At 34.0% G+C, this 17,066-nt stretch overlaps 1 protein-coding gene across 1 annotated transcript in view; it reads right to left on the bottom strand.

Annotated features, from left to right (window-relative positions):
- Positions 1-15,287, bottom strand: part of LOC104162670 (plasma membrane calcium-transporting ATPase 2) — a gene marked incomplete at its 5' end in the record, with an annotated part of 101,212 nt that extends 85,925 nt beyond the window's left edge. The window contains 5 exons of the mRNA XM_009701462.1: positions 2,430-2,525; positions 4,020-4,052; positions 5,854-5,979; positions 13,903-14,028; positions 15,030-15,287. Coding sequence (XP_009699764.1) covers positions 2,430-2,525; positions 4,020-4,052; positions 5,854-5,979; positions 13,903-14,028; positions 15,030-15,287 — 639 coding nt within the window. The remainder of the gene's footprint in view (positions 1-2,429; positions 2,526-4,019; positions 4,053-5,853; positions 5,980-13,902; positions 14,029-15,029) is intronic.
- Between the last annotated feature and the right edge of the window lie 1,779 nt (positions 15,288-17,066).

The raw sequence follows: 17,066 nt of genomic DNA, 5'->3' as shown, positions 1-17,066 counted from the left end.
TGTTGCTTCCCATATTTTCTTTTAAAAGATACACCTTTTCTAAATGTAGTACTTTAAAATTAGATGAATTTTCATGATTTAGTACAGCAGATAACAAACAGGCTGTGTCAGAAACCTATATGAATTTATCACTATAAGCTCACTGATTCAAAACAATACTTTTGTGTCAAACGTATATTGACAACTAAGACCATAACATTATTTTTTTTTTTAAATGATAATGTATTGATTTTCAAATAACAAGCAATGGCATTTCCTGAGCTAAGTATTTATTCAAGTATATAATTTTTTTTCCTTATTTGAAGGTATTTTCTACAAAGAGGTATGAGACTTCAGGTAAAAATGCTTGTTTCCAGTCACATCTCAGGGAGAATTCTCAGACTTTACTGAAAAAATTAATTTCATCCAGACTGAACAGGTATCTACATGAACTTGGTCTCTTTGCTTTAGAACTTTTTTTCCCCTTCTTTCTCCCCTCCAAACCCCCTCCAAAACATGTCTACATTTCAAGTATTCCCTAATTCATTGTCACTGCTAACTAGAAAAATGTATACTATGAACAGAAATCAGATTTTCGCTATTTCTCAAGCAATTTCAAAGCACTTAGATCTAACTCTACTTGTCAAGTCTCGGTTCTCCTCTGAACACAATGTCAGATGAGTTGAATTGTGTAAAGTATCTCCTGTTCATTTTGGACGAAAGATCTGCAGAATTAATTCAACCACCTCACCTCAGAAGAGTTAAAAGCAAATCCATATTCAGCTGAGCAAAAAATTGACTTCTACACTTTGTGCACTGAAAAGAATTGAATATGTACCTCAAAACTCCAAGATAAACAGGGACAGTAAGTACTCTTTGTGATGGGAGAGAAGGTGATGGATAATCACACACTTACTTAAGACACTGATTTAATATCCCTTGGAACTTAATTTCCATTATTAAGTTCAGGCATTAAGACCAAACACAACAGATATTTACCAGGCAACTAAAACTTGCTAACAGACAGATCAGGTTAGAACAACTTCGGACTCATTTCTGCATCTTGCTGAGCACCGGTTCTTATCTAGCAAACCACGTAAGCAGATGCTTAGCTTAGTACTCAGCAACTTGCAGGACTGAGCACGAATATAATACTGCAGAGTCTCTGGTAAGACTTTGTTGTATATGTGTGTGTTTTACACACAACAGAGCAGAATTATAGAGCATAAAGAATGGAGAATGAAATATTAATCATTAATTTCCTGGGTTTTAGTCTCTAAGGAATCTGAAATTGGGGTGTGGGAACCAGGATGATATAGGTTCCTGTCATGCAGTGAGATGTAGGGATTGTAAATCCTAGATTTCCAGCAAAGTTAGAATGCACAGGAGTAAAGCTTTAAATCTGGTTATATGTTTCTTTTAAATGATAATAAAATAATTTAAAAATAGGCACAAATATTTCCTATGTCATTGCTTTAAATGAGATATTACACTAATAAATCTTAGTACTTGTTTAGTACTTGGTATTGCTATGTCAGAAACTCTAGTTTCACATGTATAATACAACAACTACTGACCTGCATGGAAAAAATTTCTATCACCAACACAATGAAAACTAGAATTACTTTTGTCAGTATTATTGGTACTGTACAAGAGAGAAAAGTTTCTATGGGAAATAAAGACTAATGCATTTCATTATCAGAAAAATACAGCTGATGCCTAGACTAATATTGACCCATTCCATTTAATACTGGAATTAAACTATTAGAAGAGATACTGAAATATCTGCATGCTAAGAACTGGGGTCAAGAATCTGTAGTAAGAGACAGTCAAAATTGAATACAGTAATATTTTTTTTCCTCTTTAGTAAATACAGGTAGGATCATTAGGTCATCACTCTTTAAGGGCATATCCACAAACATAACTTTTCAGTTTCAGCAGCAAAAGTTACTCCTAACGTACTGTTAGTTGAAATTGAGCCAGATTTCTGATCCTGGCACTATTTCTCAGAACTACATGAAGACTGTATGAATACTTATGAGAGGGCCACATTAGAAGAAAAGAAAATATAATTCATTTATCATTGTGTTCTTCAGATCCATGCTGACAAATGTGTAAAGAGCTTTACAATGAAACTTCATCTAAAGGCAACTCAAAAGTTTTGAAACTAGTCTTACTTAACTGTTCCTTTTAATTGTAGTTTTAATTAATGACAAACAGATCATAATTCCTACTTCTTCCTCTCCTGTGCTTAATTCTGTGTGAATAAAGTAAATAAAGCATTTTTGTGGTATCTCTTATAAGCTACAACAGAGTTTATGGAGAAGGATCTCTCAGAGGGTAATCACATGCACATACAGCATCTGTGCAGTTCATAAAAGGAAGAGAGAATCTTATATAGTCAGGAGAGAAATCTATCACATAAAACAAACTAGGTGTTCTTGACGTACCATTGACTAAGCTGGCATTTGCATTATCAGTGGCATTTGCACCTGCTGCACCATCTGTAGCTGAAGGAGGGTGGGAGGAGGGATGGGAAGAATCTACTGAGCAATAATGGATAAAAAAACAATAAATAATAATAACATGAACAAACGCACATGACAAAACAAAAAACATTTATGGAATACTATGGCTTGTTTTCTCCAAAATCAATCTCTTTTAAATTAACATAACTTTCAAAAGCAAAATGTCATTACAAAGGTGTTACAAATTAAGGCAAAAACTCATACGTGGAATAATAATAATATTTAAATAAATAAATAAATATGAAAGACATTTAACAAAGTTAAAAGAGTTGGTGAGAACTGACTGTACACAGTACTATGTACATTGCTTTGGTTCTCTTATGTGCAATTTTTTTTTACTTTAATATAATGTTATGCAAATATTAAAATCGTTGAAATATTTCCCTTGAATTAATGAATTTATGCAATGCATGGGTAGTTTTAAAATATGCAGCATACTACATAGTATATACAACATTACATATTTTGTATTATATGTAATGTTGCATATTATGATATATTACTGCTGATACATCCCAGTCTAACATGGGCTCAATCTATGTCCTGCCATAACCTATTTAATAGGCATATTGATCTGAGTAGAAACATCAAACTTTTCAATATTGTATGTGGAAATGGCAAATATAGTCTTGATGAGAATAATGAGTTATTTTAAATCCAAATAATAGACACGATGTAATTGCCTGTTTTGTGGTAAAATCAAAAAAGTATCAGAAAAGAAAATCCTCTTTTTGTTTTCAGCAATTATCTGCATATTAGAGAAACAGGTCAAGAAATCATTCATAACAGGAAGGTGAAAATCTCCAAGAAGGCTTTATTACTCTATCATGTCTTTTATACTAGACTTCAGAAAATTAGTCTCTACAAATAATTGATAAAATAAGTTTTGTTTTGTTTCTGTTGGTTATTTATTCACAATAGAACACAGAAATCCTATAATGAAACCTGATCGAGACTCTTGAACTTCTTCAATACTTGACCCATAGTGACTGTTTCACACTGTACTGGTTTGTTATTCAAGAAAAATGGTCTTGCTTTATTTACAAATGGTAAAGTGGGAGAAGAAAATAAACAGCACACAGCATTTAAAAACACATCCTTTGTAACTACATTCATGAAAATTTCAATTGCAAATTTGATCGCTGTGATGGTAACAACTTAAACTGTTTTGGTTACTCATGCTTATTTTTTATTCCATTTGGATACTCATACTAACCAGCACAGCATGAACTGCTAACAGCAAATCATGCATTCCAACGTTTAATACACTGTAATTTACTTCTGGAGAATAACTGATTATTCAAGCTTAACATTAAGATTTGCAACATCAACAATGCATGAACACTTTAACGTTTGCCACGAACAATCCTGCTGATTTGAAATTATTCTTTCATTTAACTGGACTGATTCAAAGACAATTATTTTAATCACTAGTTCAACCCTGATTTGCACCAAAGCTTGCTGGCTAAAAGCCTCATCCTTTCATTTGATGTGGTACAATTCTTACTCTACCTGGAAGCTGATGTCCATCCTCCTGTTTCACACCTGTATGATGATTTTTACAAAATGTTAATGAATGATAAAAGCATACACCCACATAAGATTGAAACAAACATTTATGATTGGCAGGATTTCAGAGAATTGCAGGTTTATATATGAGAGTACATTACTTGAGTTTGGGCCTCAGTCTCCTACCAGCTCTGCCCAGGCACTCCTCTCCACCAGCACAAAGCTGCTAGCAACATTAGAAAATGTGAAGGAATTTTCTTGATATTGTAGACTCAGTGTCTGCACAACAAGTTCTTAGAACACCTCTAAGAATCCCTGTCTCTGGGTAGTAAATTATGACCACAGTGCAGTGCATTACTCTGCTATCTCAGATTTCTCTTACCCTGTCTATCCACATTGAAACATGAGAGAATCACCAGTGTCCTGAGCAAAAGAACATACAGAGAAGGCCAAGCCAGTTAAACAAGGGGCCTCACAGCAGACGGTTGTCACTTTCAAACAGGTACTGAAGTTGCTCCTTCTCATCTACAATATCCTTAGACACTGTCAAAACAGATGCTGCCAGATCTCGAAAGGTCTGTTTCTAGGAGTCGTCCTCTTAATGACAGCAAGATGAGACTCTAAGATATTGTTCAAAACTAGTCTGACATGAAAGAGTTTTACTTTGGGAAGTTTTGGTCTTTCTCCTTTTAATATTCCTAGAACTTACCATGCCTAGCAAGTATTGTGCATTTCTGTGTAGAAATGAAATGGTAAGCATTTCATAAAGTCTTTCATCAAGTAAAAAGGGACTTCCTCAGAGAAACATGGAGTCAAGTGCAAACACTTGTTGAACATGTTCAGAAATGGAAATTGTAGGTCATGAAAACCATTTGAATCTGGCCTTCCTATCTGAAGTTTCAAATTAAAAGGATGGAAATGGAAAAAAGGTGGAATCAGACTGCCTGACAGATATTAAGTAAAATGTTCAGCAAAGCTCTAACTACTCTCTTTTTATTAATAGTGGAAATCACTAAAAAGAGTAGAAATGTCTAAAAAACCGCGTATTAATTGACCCTTAATTATGTCTGAAAGACAAATATTCTTAGAACAAACTTGGACCGAAATTTTGAAAGTAGACTTGAACAATTTACAAGAATGTATGAACAAAAACTGGAAAGGACAGACATTAAATCATGTTTCTGCTTAGTGTGCAACCCATAAATTAGGAATTGCTTGTGACATCACACTATAACAAGGTGAAAAGTCTAAAGAGACTTCTTGATTTCATTAACTGATACAGGACATCAAAGTTAAACTCTCTCTTAACATTTACTGCTACTTTCTTGTCTTTTATAATTCTTAATTTGACCTTTACCTCTTAAAAAATTACAATGTCTCTAAAGTCACTCACTGACATTAAACAACTAGGCTAGCAAAAAGTCACATCTTATCTTTAGTTTATTTTTGAAGCTCAAGACACTATTTCCATGGCCAAGTTTATTTTTTCCTGAAGAAAATATTACATAGATGTAAATGCACAAGAGCAAAACCTTTGCAAATTTTGAGCATGGGTTTATGTAAAGAAGACACAGCAATGGGAGTATGCCCATGTATTCCCTTGCATTTAATTATGTACTGAGAATCTGCGATTTCACACTGGAAAAACATCTTGTTATCCAATGTATTTATTGGTTAACAGCTCTTGCTGTTTTTCTGTGTGACACGTAATGACAAAAATGTATACAGAAAAGGAAGTTTTAAAAATCTTATTTATTTGTCAAGAATGGAGGAGAACTCTGGCTACACAAAGCCCAAGAGCTTTCTTCGGAGCATCCTTATGTGTTGTGAAATTTACCTTTCTTATCTTTCTTTTCTTCTTCTTCTCCTCCAGCACCTAGTAGAGTAAAGATGATGCCTGTCTGAGAATTCACACCCACAGCAGTTACAAGCATTCGTCCAGAGCCTTCCATGACGTGAGTACCTGAAAATATGCAATATAAATTATATATAGCAAAAAGATAATTAAAAAAAATTAAATATTTTATGCAAGACTTTTACTATAGTACTGAGAGAGATTTGTTACACTATAAAAATCTATATTGAGGCCAGTATAATTACATATCATAAATAGTCCCTATTGTTATATATTATTCTCAACCAAGAATGGATGCTTAACTGCAAACCTTAGGCTGCACATCTATTAACCACACACTTCAGATTCCCTTTTTTAAAAGAAATCTCACTAATCAAGTTTACATTATCTTGGAAGATAATAGTTTAGCTTCACACAGTTAATTCTTGTAACTTTGAAAATATTTTATCAGGGTTCCGCAAACATTCCTCTGTGACTCTAGACAAGATTATGCTGACTGTACATGGAATACTATTACATAAATGAAGTGAAAATATGTGTGCGATTTCTCTCATCTTTCTCAGTTACTTTTCTATGCCTGTAAATCAACCGTATTTTTGAAGACAATTTCACATCTTTAAACTTGAAAAATCAATACAGAGAAACATCTTCAAGGGGATGTTTAATTAAATCAAGCAAGAAGAATCTGACACACACCTGAAAACAAATTCAGTATGTACAGAGATTTCTGTTACTCTAAAACAGATCAAAATGTACATTAAGTTTTTTCAAATGATCATTTGTTTAATATAATGATACAATTACCTAGTTAAGTAAATTCCTTTCGAGAAATATTTCATGCTTTATTGTATAGAGGTTGTTTATTTGCAGCTCTTATTCCTATATTGAACCAAATCTTAGGTGCATCTAAGATCATAGCCTCTTAGAAACCTTTTGCTATGAGTTGTGGAAACACAAACAAATAGAAATTCCTAGAAACAATCAAAAGTATTCTCATTTACATTTTGGAAAAACTTTATAACAGAGGATTTGCAAAAGATCAGTCTATGCAATTGCACATTGGCTATTTCTAAAAAAGGTTTGAAATGGGAGAACAACCTATTGTTATGACATATATTTAAGGCTAGTTACTAAAAGCTTATTTAAAAAAAACCTGTCATTGAGGCATAGGAACAAATGTGTTAAGGATGGCATGAAATGACTAATTTGTCATTTCATATGGTGACAGTCTTAATCTAAGAAGTTCATTACTGAAGTTATATTTGAAATGTTTGAAGAGAGATAACCTTAGTAGGTAGTGAATTTTAAAAGATCAGTAGTGCTTCCATGAAACAGATGAAAAACAAATACATAATGATCAGAACCTACTGATAGATAGGTAAAGCTATTCATTGAAATAGACTTCATATTTTATCCTTTAGTAGTAGAAAATCATGTTATGCCTATTAAGTGTAAGTCACTGTGAGAACACAGAGCAAAAGCAATCATTTCTTAACACAAAGTTGACAGAGCAAGCTAGGATTGGAAGTTTACTGGGCTTGGGTTTTTTTTAAATACTCTTTCCTGTATTTGAAGAAGGAAACAGTTTGGAAACTATGAAAATAGACTGTAACACACAAACTGTTAGCCTTGAGAAAAAAATCATTGTATACAAAAAAGACAAACACGTATTTATACCTCAAGTGAACTATGGACGGACACATGGTTAACTAGAACCTGCTCAGAAAGTATTCTATTATTTAACAATAGTTTTTAATCCTAGGTGCTACAGTTTTAAATAAATTGTACTTTAAGACCACTCATTATTCCAGACTTGCAGCTGTGGGACATCAGAAGAATGAGGCTGGATGGAATCAGAACATAGCCCAGTAATTACACTTCCCTTTGGGTGACAGTGTGGGGACATGGAGAGAGAAAGAATTTTTACTCTTCTTCTGAAGCTATTTGTTAGTTTAAGAGTCTAAGTCAACTAAACAAGTCACTTTACTCTTTGCCTTGTCACTGCAGTATTTGTGACAAACTACTACTCTTTGCTGGGGTTTAATCTCTTGTTCCTTAGATCCTCACTTCACTTCAAAAGTTACATTGTACTGCTTTACAATTATCACATTTGCCATAAATGTAAGGTTCTCCATTTACCTTCCTGAAGACAACATCACTGTTTCATTCATTCTCTCACAGCATGAATTAGGTAGAGTCATTAACTGACTTGTCCTAAACAATTCCGTTGTTAATGAGGTACAAATTCTGATTTGCTTATTCTCAACTATCTTGCCCCTATCACTTACCTACTACTATCATTAACTACAGTTCGATATTTTAAAACTAAAGTGAAGTTGTTCACTGATGCCTCTAGTTCTGAAATGTACCACAGCAGCGCATACTTGAAGCCATATTTGCAATCCATTTTTTAAAAAATCCCATTTTCTTATTACTGCTCACCCAGTTGCTGTCCTAGAACATGCTAAGCAATGCAACTATCTAGTTACAATCAAAAGATCTTTCTCTAAATAATCAAAATCTCTCATGTACTTAAAAGGAAAACAGAAACACAGAACAGGGAGAACATCTGTCAACACTAAGCCTAATTTGAGAGCATAAATATCTCACTAGAATACTAAGAAAATTTCAGCAGAAATAAGCCAAATAAAACCAAAAATGCACTAATGGTTAGATGTATTTAAAAAAAAAAAAAAAAAGCAACAGACCTTCTCAGCACATTGAGAACTGTTCCTATGGCTTTCTGAGATTGATTCCTTAAAAAGTCATTTGCTTTCTTTCATATAATAGAGTAAAACATCACAAACATACAAATTAGGACTGCCACCCAAACAACAAGTTAGACCGAAGCCTAAAGGAACAGAAAGATCGTAAAAAGACAGAATAGGCTTGGTTGTACTTGTTCAAACAAAACAGAAAATGTCTGAAACTTAACTCAGAAATGTAAAGGAACCTCCTTTAAGATGCAACAGCATTTAGAATATATTTTAATTAAGAACTTGCTTTTAGTATTCCTATGTTTTGTTTTGAAAGAATCTTCTTCTGTATTGGATTACAAAGGTGGGTAGAAATACCTTCCAAAAAATGGCATGCACACCTATGTTTCAAAACCAGCTTTATTAAGCAAACATGCACCCGCTGTATTTCAAGCCTACCTCTGCACACCTGGAAAGGACAAAAATGTCTTAACTTGAAATGCCTTTCTGAACCTTTTCTTAATAGTAGTCTTGTAAAACATAATTCAAAACTGTTAAGGTGCATACAAAAGCATGTTTTAGAGCAGCTACTAATTTATCATCAGATTAATGTTCCACTAGGACTACTGGAAAAATTCTTCAGCATCTAAACTAGACCAAAGAGCTGAACGTCCTTCCACCTAACTCTGGCAATTTCACTGTTTAAATGTTATTATAAGTATATTAGCTTGAATAAAGAAATGGGCTTCATGACTTCAATCAGCTATTGTTATATAAATGGAATTCTGGAACGAATGCATGTTTCTCACTTATCTGTACACTAAGCATGTATTTCAACTTCGTGTTGAACAATTCCACTGACTTCTTTCCCTCTCAAGACTAATTTTTCAGTATTAGTAAAATACATTTTTTCACATGCTGAGTATTTAATTTGAAGTTGATAAATGGTGAATATTCCAAGATAGAAAAGGCAGAAGTCTAGTTTCGTAGATAAAGAGATTAGACAGATAAGGAACCTATTACAGCACATACTTTTCAGACAAAAATGCAACTAAACATGAGACTGTTCAGAAACCCCCAAATCTAATAATACTACTGGTGAAACAGATTGGAAATAGGGCTGAAAAAAAACAAGAAAAGAAAATCAGAGCATTCCAGTTTGCGGGTTTTGTACTGTTTTGCTACTTTCAGCAAACTTGTGGTGAATAAAAATTCTCTATCAGCATGTCCAAACAACTGTTTTAGTCACTGCAATTATTAAGAGGTAACTGAAATTAAAAATAAAGTGAACCAACCATCAGAGCATCCTCTATGAAAAAAAAAAGTTTTCCAGAAAAAAATCATCTACAAGCAATTTCAACATATCCTAATAAACTGAAAATTTTGAAGTTAGCTGCTCAGTTCTGAAAATTTCTGCTGTGCTAGAAGCCTAGCTTGGAATATTTTCTGGCAGGGAATTAAGACAGAATCAGATCTATTTTTCTCCAGGCAATAACTGACCCGATTCCTTAATCAAGCTTCCTTTTTACTTCCAAAACCTAACAAAGCATCATGACCAAGAGATTTATTTTCTTTATTTGTTTTTGAATAAGCTGTTTTCTTTGTTTCAAGTCCTTGTTGCACATTGATAGAAATATGCATTTATAAAAGTTAGGTTAGGATAAAGTAATGTTCTGTCAGTCTCAGTTCAGAGAGAAATACATTAGGTGAGCTCCTCTATGCAACTCATACCTTAATCAAATTAATCTAAATACCTTGGAAAAAAGTTTTAAATAGTAAGCCTCATAAGGTATTTTTTACAATGTTAACTATTACAATACATGGTACCCCAAAATACCTCATTATGTGCAACACTGAGGCCAGGCTCATACTCAAAATTCTGTATTAAGGAATCATGCATTTCTTCAAACTTCAAACTATACAAAACTTAAAGGGCACATCGGCTTCAATCAAGCCAGTTGAGTAGCAGTCAGTTTGGTTACCCAAGCTGTCTTCATCTGTTGGTTGATACACGCCCATGCTTATTGCAAAGAAATGTAATGTCACCACAGTCTCGTTTAAGCTGATGACTTTTGATGCAATGGCTTATTCTACACCATGCATGCAAACCTCTGTGAATGAACTAAAAGGAGGAAAATGTTTTAGACAGAAGTACAGTGGAACTATAGAAGAGAAGCTGCTTCTTTTGGTTTCAGGTATATTAGAGTCTGTATTTCCATTTCTGCCTTCCTAGGTGGTACCAAATGTGCTATACACAGATGGAAATGAACCATCTGGTTTAGTCAGCACTTGTATTCTTAGAATTGCTTCTCAAGTACAGTAAATGACTATCTGGATGATTAAACAGGACATTAAGCACAGAAACTCATTTAGTTTAATTATGTCATTGAAACTGATTGAATATTAAAAACGTTGTTTCAGGTGAAAATAATACTTCCTGATTCAGGGTGTTTATCTGTCACCAAACTTAGACTCGCAAAACAAACTGTGGCTGCAATGCAAATGTTACCTTTTTTCAGTTATTCCTCTGTCAAACCTGAACTGTTTTCATTTCTGACAGATGATTAAGTGGGAAGAAACATCCTGACAATATTTATCCAAATTCCAAAAGCCTACCTGGACATAACTTACTGATGTCTTCAGGCACAAAGTTAAGAGGAAAATTTAAGGTCTGATGTTTTTGCAGGGGGTTGGTTTGGGTTTAATTTAAACTTGTTTTATAAAAATATAGGCTAACATTGAACAGGAACTCAGTTTTTAAACCAGGTCAAATCCACCCTGAAAGATATGGTGTTTGCCAGGTTTCTGGACTACTAACAATTTCCAGTGGGCACATCAGCTCCCGTATCATTGGGATTAAACCTTGCACCGTATCTATAGAAGAAAGTAGGTTTCTGCATGATAGAATATCAAATCATCAGCGCTATTCCTGAGCAAATAGAGTTCAGGGATTTTCTAACATGGTATGAGTAAAAATTCATTACTGTAAGTATGGAACATTGTTAAAATATCACATTAATTCTTCCCCTTCTTTGTAATCACAACAGAGATTACATAAAGCGTATAAACTTTATTTAACTCATAAGACAAATTTCTCTCCTTGTAGCAAAGAAATTTGAGTTTTGGGAAGCAAGACAAAAGCATCTTTTCTCCTCACTTGACCGCTTTCCCTTTCTCTTCCCATCCTGCCTTTCAGGGCAAAACCTTCACATTTTTTCCACAGCCACCACTGAAAAATCTATGGGTATGCAAAAAGATCGAATTCAATTTAGGGATATGTAAGAGTACACAAATAGCTAGAAATTTCATAATCAGAAAACCCCTGGAATTCAACAACAGGATATTTTAATTGATAGAAGTCTATGACATTTCATGAAAGAAGTTTCTATAAGAAAATATCATTATTAAAACTATCTCTTTAAAATGAAAATTTTATGCCAGTTATGAAGTTATATTTACAAAACAATACACCTATCAGGTAAGAAAAAAAGAAATGGAAAAAAAAAAAACGCACAAATATTTCAAGAACAATATTGGATTCTTAAGAACTGCAACAGTGAGCTACTTTTCCTCAAAATATCACTGCAGGCCTCTCTACGCATTGGAAGCATCTCCATGAGCATTCATAATCTACAATCAAGTTAAGCCTAAATATCTGCACTACTAGGACAAATCAAATTATTGTAAATCCAGCAAAAATAACAGTCAGTAGCTTCATACACTACTCATGAAAATCAGAACATTTCCTTAAATTACTCTACAGTATATCAAGGAGCCAAAGGGACACCAAGCATTCAGAAGTGGCACTGTGCCCACTACTCAGCGTTTCTATATGTCTGCTGCCTGCAAATGCTGAGCTCTTCATTGTATTTTCTCTGCACAAATGCAGCCTTCGGAGTCTGTAGCTACTCCAGTAATCCTTGTTACCCTCTACTGAACATGTGCAAATACATTTTTCAGACATTTATAACTTGGAAAATCTTGAGGTTTTACAACATGAACAGCAAAAGGCATACACTTGGCAGGGACACTGCAGCAAAAACGTTTACAAAATAAAACCCAGAATATTCTTAAAGACACCAAAGTAATATTTTTTCCTAAAAGAGCAAAAGAAATTTTTTTTGCTGTTTTACTCTCAGAAGTGATAGGATTTTTTTTTGTCATTTGAAAAAAATAAGTTTTAATACACAGTTTCAGTTGGGAATATGCTTGAAGCTTGCTAAAGTTAAAATTAATTAACATGTTATTTTGTAACACGAAGTCTGTGGCAATGGCAAGTCTACAAATAACATTAGCAATTTCTTCATCTTAAGTTAATGCAGCCACCATTTGACTAAAATCTGATTTTTTTTTACCAGACCACAATTCCATAGTTTACATAATAAACATTCATAATCTCATAGTCAGTGAACTAATTATCTGATTTTAAATTTGGGAAGGATTTGCACCGTTAGTTTAATAAAAATTGTCACATCCTTACTTGTCACTACTTGTCTCTTCTGAACAAAAGCATCTCCCAACAGTTGTCGCTTGGGAAACACCAGCTCAGTGAGGCAGGATGGGGGCAGGCTTTCTGCAGGAACGTGTACTTACCTGCTGCATTGCAACATAAATATGCTATTTAGGATGACTCTTGGTTGACTGTACAATCAGACAGCAAAGAGAATCCTTTCCATGAATAAAAGGTTCAAATGTATTTGAAAATGACTGTTTCAGGTTCTACAGATTGATGATCATCACAAGATCAGCAGGCTATTATTTTGCAATCACATCCCAGCTGGAATCTATTGACAACCAATCTATCTAGAAACTGTCTTTATTAGAATTAAAAAATCACATTCTATTTAATTGATTTACTGTACAGAAATATATTACAAAATAGAACTATTACAAATAACTTGAATTTACTACAGGAGTCAAGCCGACAATATTTTAGTATATCCATTTCCTTCTAAGCACATTGTTTCTTCTTCTATTGTATCTAGTATACACACAAAGTGTTTAGAGAGATTTTAAAAGGCTTTGAAATTTAATGATTAAATTAAAACTAGCATAAAATGAATTGAAACAATTATTTCCCTAAGTGATACTTTCCTTTTCCTCTGAAAATGTTTCATTACTTTCTCACTTTATAAAATAACTATGATGATTAGAAATAATTGCACACAAAAAACAATGTCATGTTCTTTGAATGACAAACAGACAAGGTCAGTGTCTGTGTTCAAAAGATCGGTTGTATCTAGGTTACCAAAACCTGATGGCATGGAAAACCAAAACAAAACATGAACAAAGCAGCGCATAAAAGATAACTCAGCAAGAATTCAGGCAGATTTACCTGACAGTAGCATTGGGTCTTTGTCAACAGATTTGCGGACTTGGTCTGACTCTCCGGTTAAAGAGCTTTCATCAATTTTAAGATCATTTCCTTGAATAAATATCCCATCGGCAGGTAGAAGATCACCTTTCAGTAAGAATATGGTAATGGAAAAACACAGTGATTCAATAAGATTGTTTTTATAATTACATAATGATTTTTACTATAACAATTAACAATTGTTTTAAAATGTAAAATGAAAGTAAAAGTGAAAGAACTACTACAGCATCTGTCCCTATTAGCCATATTATTGCAATCCAATAGGGAAGGGCCTTTGTATTGCAAATATTTTTTGCTTAACGCTATCCCAGAATCAGAATGCATCACATTTAACATATGATGAACATAATAATCACTGAGATTTAGCAGGGGGAGTACTCTTCTTAACATGACATGAAGGTTTCTCTGTCAGACATAACAGGACTTAACAGTGGCTAATGAACAGTCAAGCTGCCCTTTCCCCTTCCCCTCTCACGAAGTCCTTAGCTAAGTCCAGGAGAAACTTGATTGCTCACAGAACAAGCATTTTGCCAGAATTTGCCAGCTCAAACACAGAGCACACAGAGGTCCTGCAAAAGTCTTCCTGTTCACTGGAGAACAGGGCTTTCCCTATAGCATACAATTATAAGGCATCCACCTACTAGAAGTATCCAATCTGGGGGAAATTACATAGGATCCATAGCTCTAAAGCAGCCTACCAAATGGGGTGAGCACAGAGGCACAATTCCCTTCCAAGAGTGTTCAAAAATACTTCCTCTTATTCCTAACTGGACAGAAACCAGAAATTCCAAATAGTGTAACCCTCCATGAAAGACAATCACCTTTGTATGAACAGTTCCTGTCCGCATGGACAAAAAGAAGCTAAGATTACAAAAATAAAACTAATTACATAGTGCAATTTTAAAGCAAGTGGCTTAGGTCTTCCTTTTGCCCTAACAGCCAAATTGTTATCTTACCACAGACAATAATGACACTATGCAATTCTCTGTCTTTTCAATCACTTCCAGTGAAGAGAGCCTATTCTGCTAGAAAGGGAAAGGAAAATAAATAAAGTTCAGAAAAGTAGACATCTAGTTGACGGAACTTACCATATTTCACCTGTGCAATGTCACCAACTACTATCTCTGCCACTGGGATCTGGATAACCTGTCCGCCTCGGACAACAGTAAATTTCTGTTCCTGCTCAATACGACTTTGAAGCCCACGAAACTGCTTCTCCTTGCTCCAGTCATTGAAGGCAGTGACAAGTACAACACAGATAACGGAGAGTAGGATGGCAGCACCTTCAATCCAGCCAGCTTCAGCCTCACCTTCATCTTCAGCTCCTCCTGTTGCAGTACCACATCCTGCAAAGACAACATTAAGAATCATTCAGTCAAGCGAAGATGGGGTTTATCATGTTTATCAGAAGAAGAAAAATTTGCTGTGAAATGACAAGGTGAAACAATAAAAGTGTTTTTTGAAGTGCTGTCTGTTAAATGAAACATGGTAGAGAAAACGTAGACATAGAGATGTCTGAGGAAAAGAGAAAGAAAACAAATCAATAGAAAATTTGGATCTTTTAATTTTTCTACTGAATAAGCTATCTTTTGTAAACCCAAACTAAACAAATGGAAAAAGGTGGCACCAATTCTGTTATCTAACAGAAGGGTTGATAGCTTCACCTGAGTCATCAAGCATTTCCATAAATAAGGATGACATACTAAAAGTGGCAAGAAGGACTAAAACAATGAGTAACATCAATCAATGCAAAGCAATGGCATTAAAATAAGATTAAAGAAAACAGATTAAATTAAATCAGATTTAAGAAGTAATTTTCAATACAATTTCTAAATGTTCCCAACTAAACACACTTACAAGGAACACTTGTTTAAAAAAAAATACAGAGATGAACTACGTATATTAGTATTTAAGTGTGAAAATGAAATGTATTAGGGAATACTGAGTAAAAACAATAGTCTAATATTAATTCACCATTCTTCCTTACAAAGAAATATAGTGGCATGCTTATAGAACTGGAAGTATATTACTTTTGTCAAAAGTAAAACAGCATTAAAAATACATTCTACGTATTAATTCTGAGGTGTTAATTCTGAATTGCTTCATACACATCTGCTAATTATTTATTTCAAAGTAATATGCAATTAAAATTGAAATAGATTTCCCAGATAGTATTCACAAAATAAAACTAATACAACTCTCCTTCTTCATGAAATAAGTCCTAAAAAAAAGATAGTTTATAACACTGAACAGCAAAGCATACATACTAGAATCACACAATTCAGAGATATCCCAACTGACAGGAGAGAATAAAAAAGAGCTCCATCTGAACAACAGAGCCTTCTCTCCTGAGTGACTGAGGGAGAAAAGAAATCTTTTAATTTTTCATAAAGAACAGAACTAGGTAGACATTTGACATCACTTTTCCATCTTACCCAGGTACCCAGGAGCTTAGCAACTTAGCAACCGTGTTGCTTCCATCTATGACTAAACTTTAATTTTGGTATATTTGTCACCTGTCACTAGAGGGAATTAACAAGCAATTTGATTTCTATTTTTAAGTTACAAAGATTTCCCTGTAACATAAGCACCATAATTCATTAACCAGCTGAGTAACTACTCTTGCATAAGAACAGTAACAAAATTACCAGAAGCCTAGAAAGATGAGACTGAATGTCCACTAAGTGAACAGAAGAAAATTAAAATAAACTGACTTTTTACCAACGTTCTCTGTATTTTAAATTTAGGCTTAATCTAATTGAAAGGCAAAGCACACTCCCAAGAGAAGGGGCTTTCCTAGCAAGGATACCCTTACACTGATGACCCACATAAACCTTTATCCACAGAACAAGAACCTTGCTAACGAAACCATTTTTATAGCACCCAAAAAAGAAATTAAGTAACCTTTTGTAAGTTCAGTACCTTAAGCTACTTAAAACCAGTTGCAAATGCAATTTAAAAACCACATTTTCAATCTCTTCCTTCAGCAGAACGTTATTTTGGGGACAGACTAATGAACTTTGCTCTATTTAACCTTAATTGTCTTAATTGGTCTATGTTAGATTTTAGATTCCTTTTCCAAATCAGTAGATTCACTTCTGCCTTGTTTGGATTAAGTGGTTTCC

This window comes from Cariama cristata, unplaced genomic scaffold, assembly GCF_000690535.1.
Source record: "Cariama cristata isolate BGI_N322 unplaced genomic scaffold, ASM69053v1 scaffold8740, whole genome shotgun sequence".
NCBI lineage: Eukaryota > Metazoa > Chordata > Aves > Cariamiformes > Cariamidae > Cariama > Cariama cristata.
Note: the sequence above shows the minus strand (reverse complement) of the source record. Positions and strands in the feature narration are given on the sequence as shown.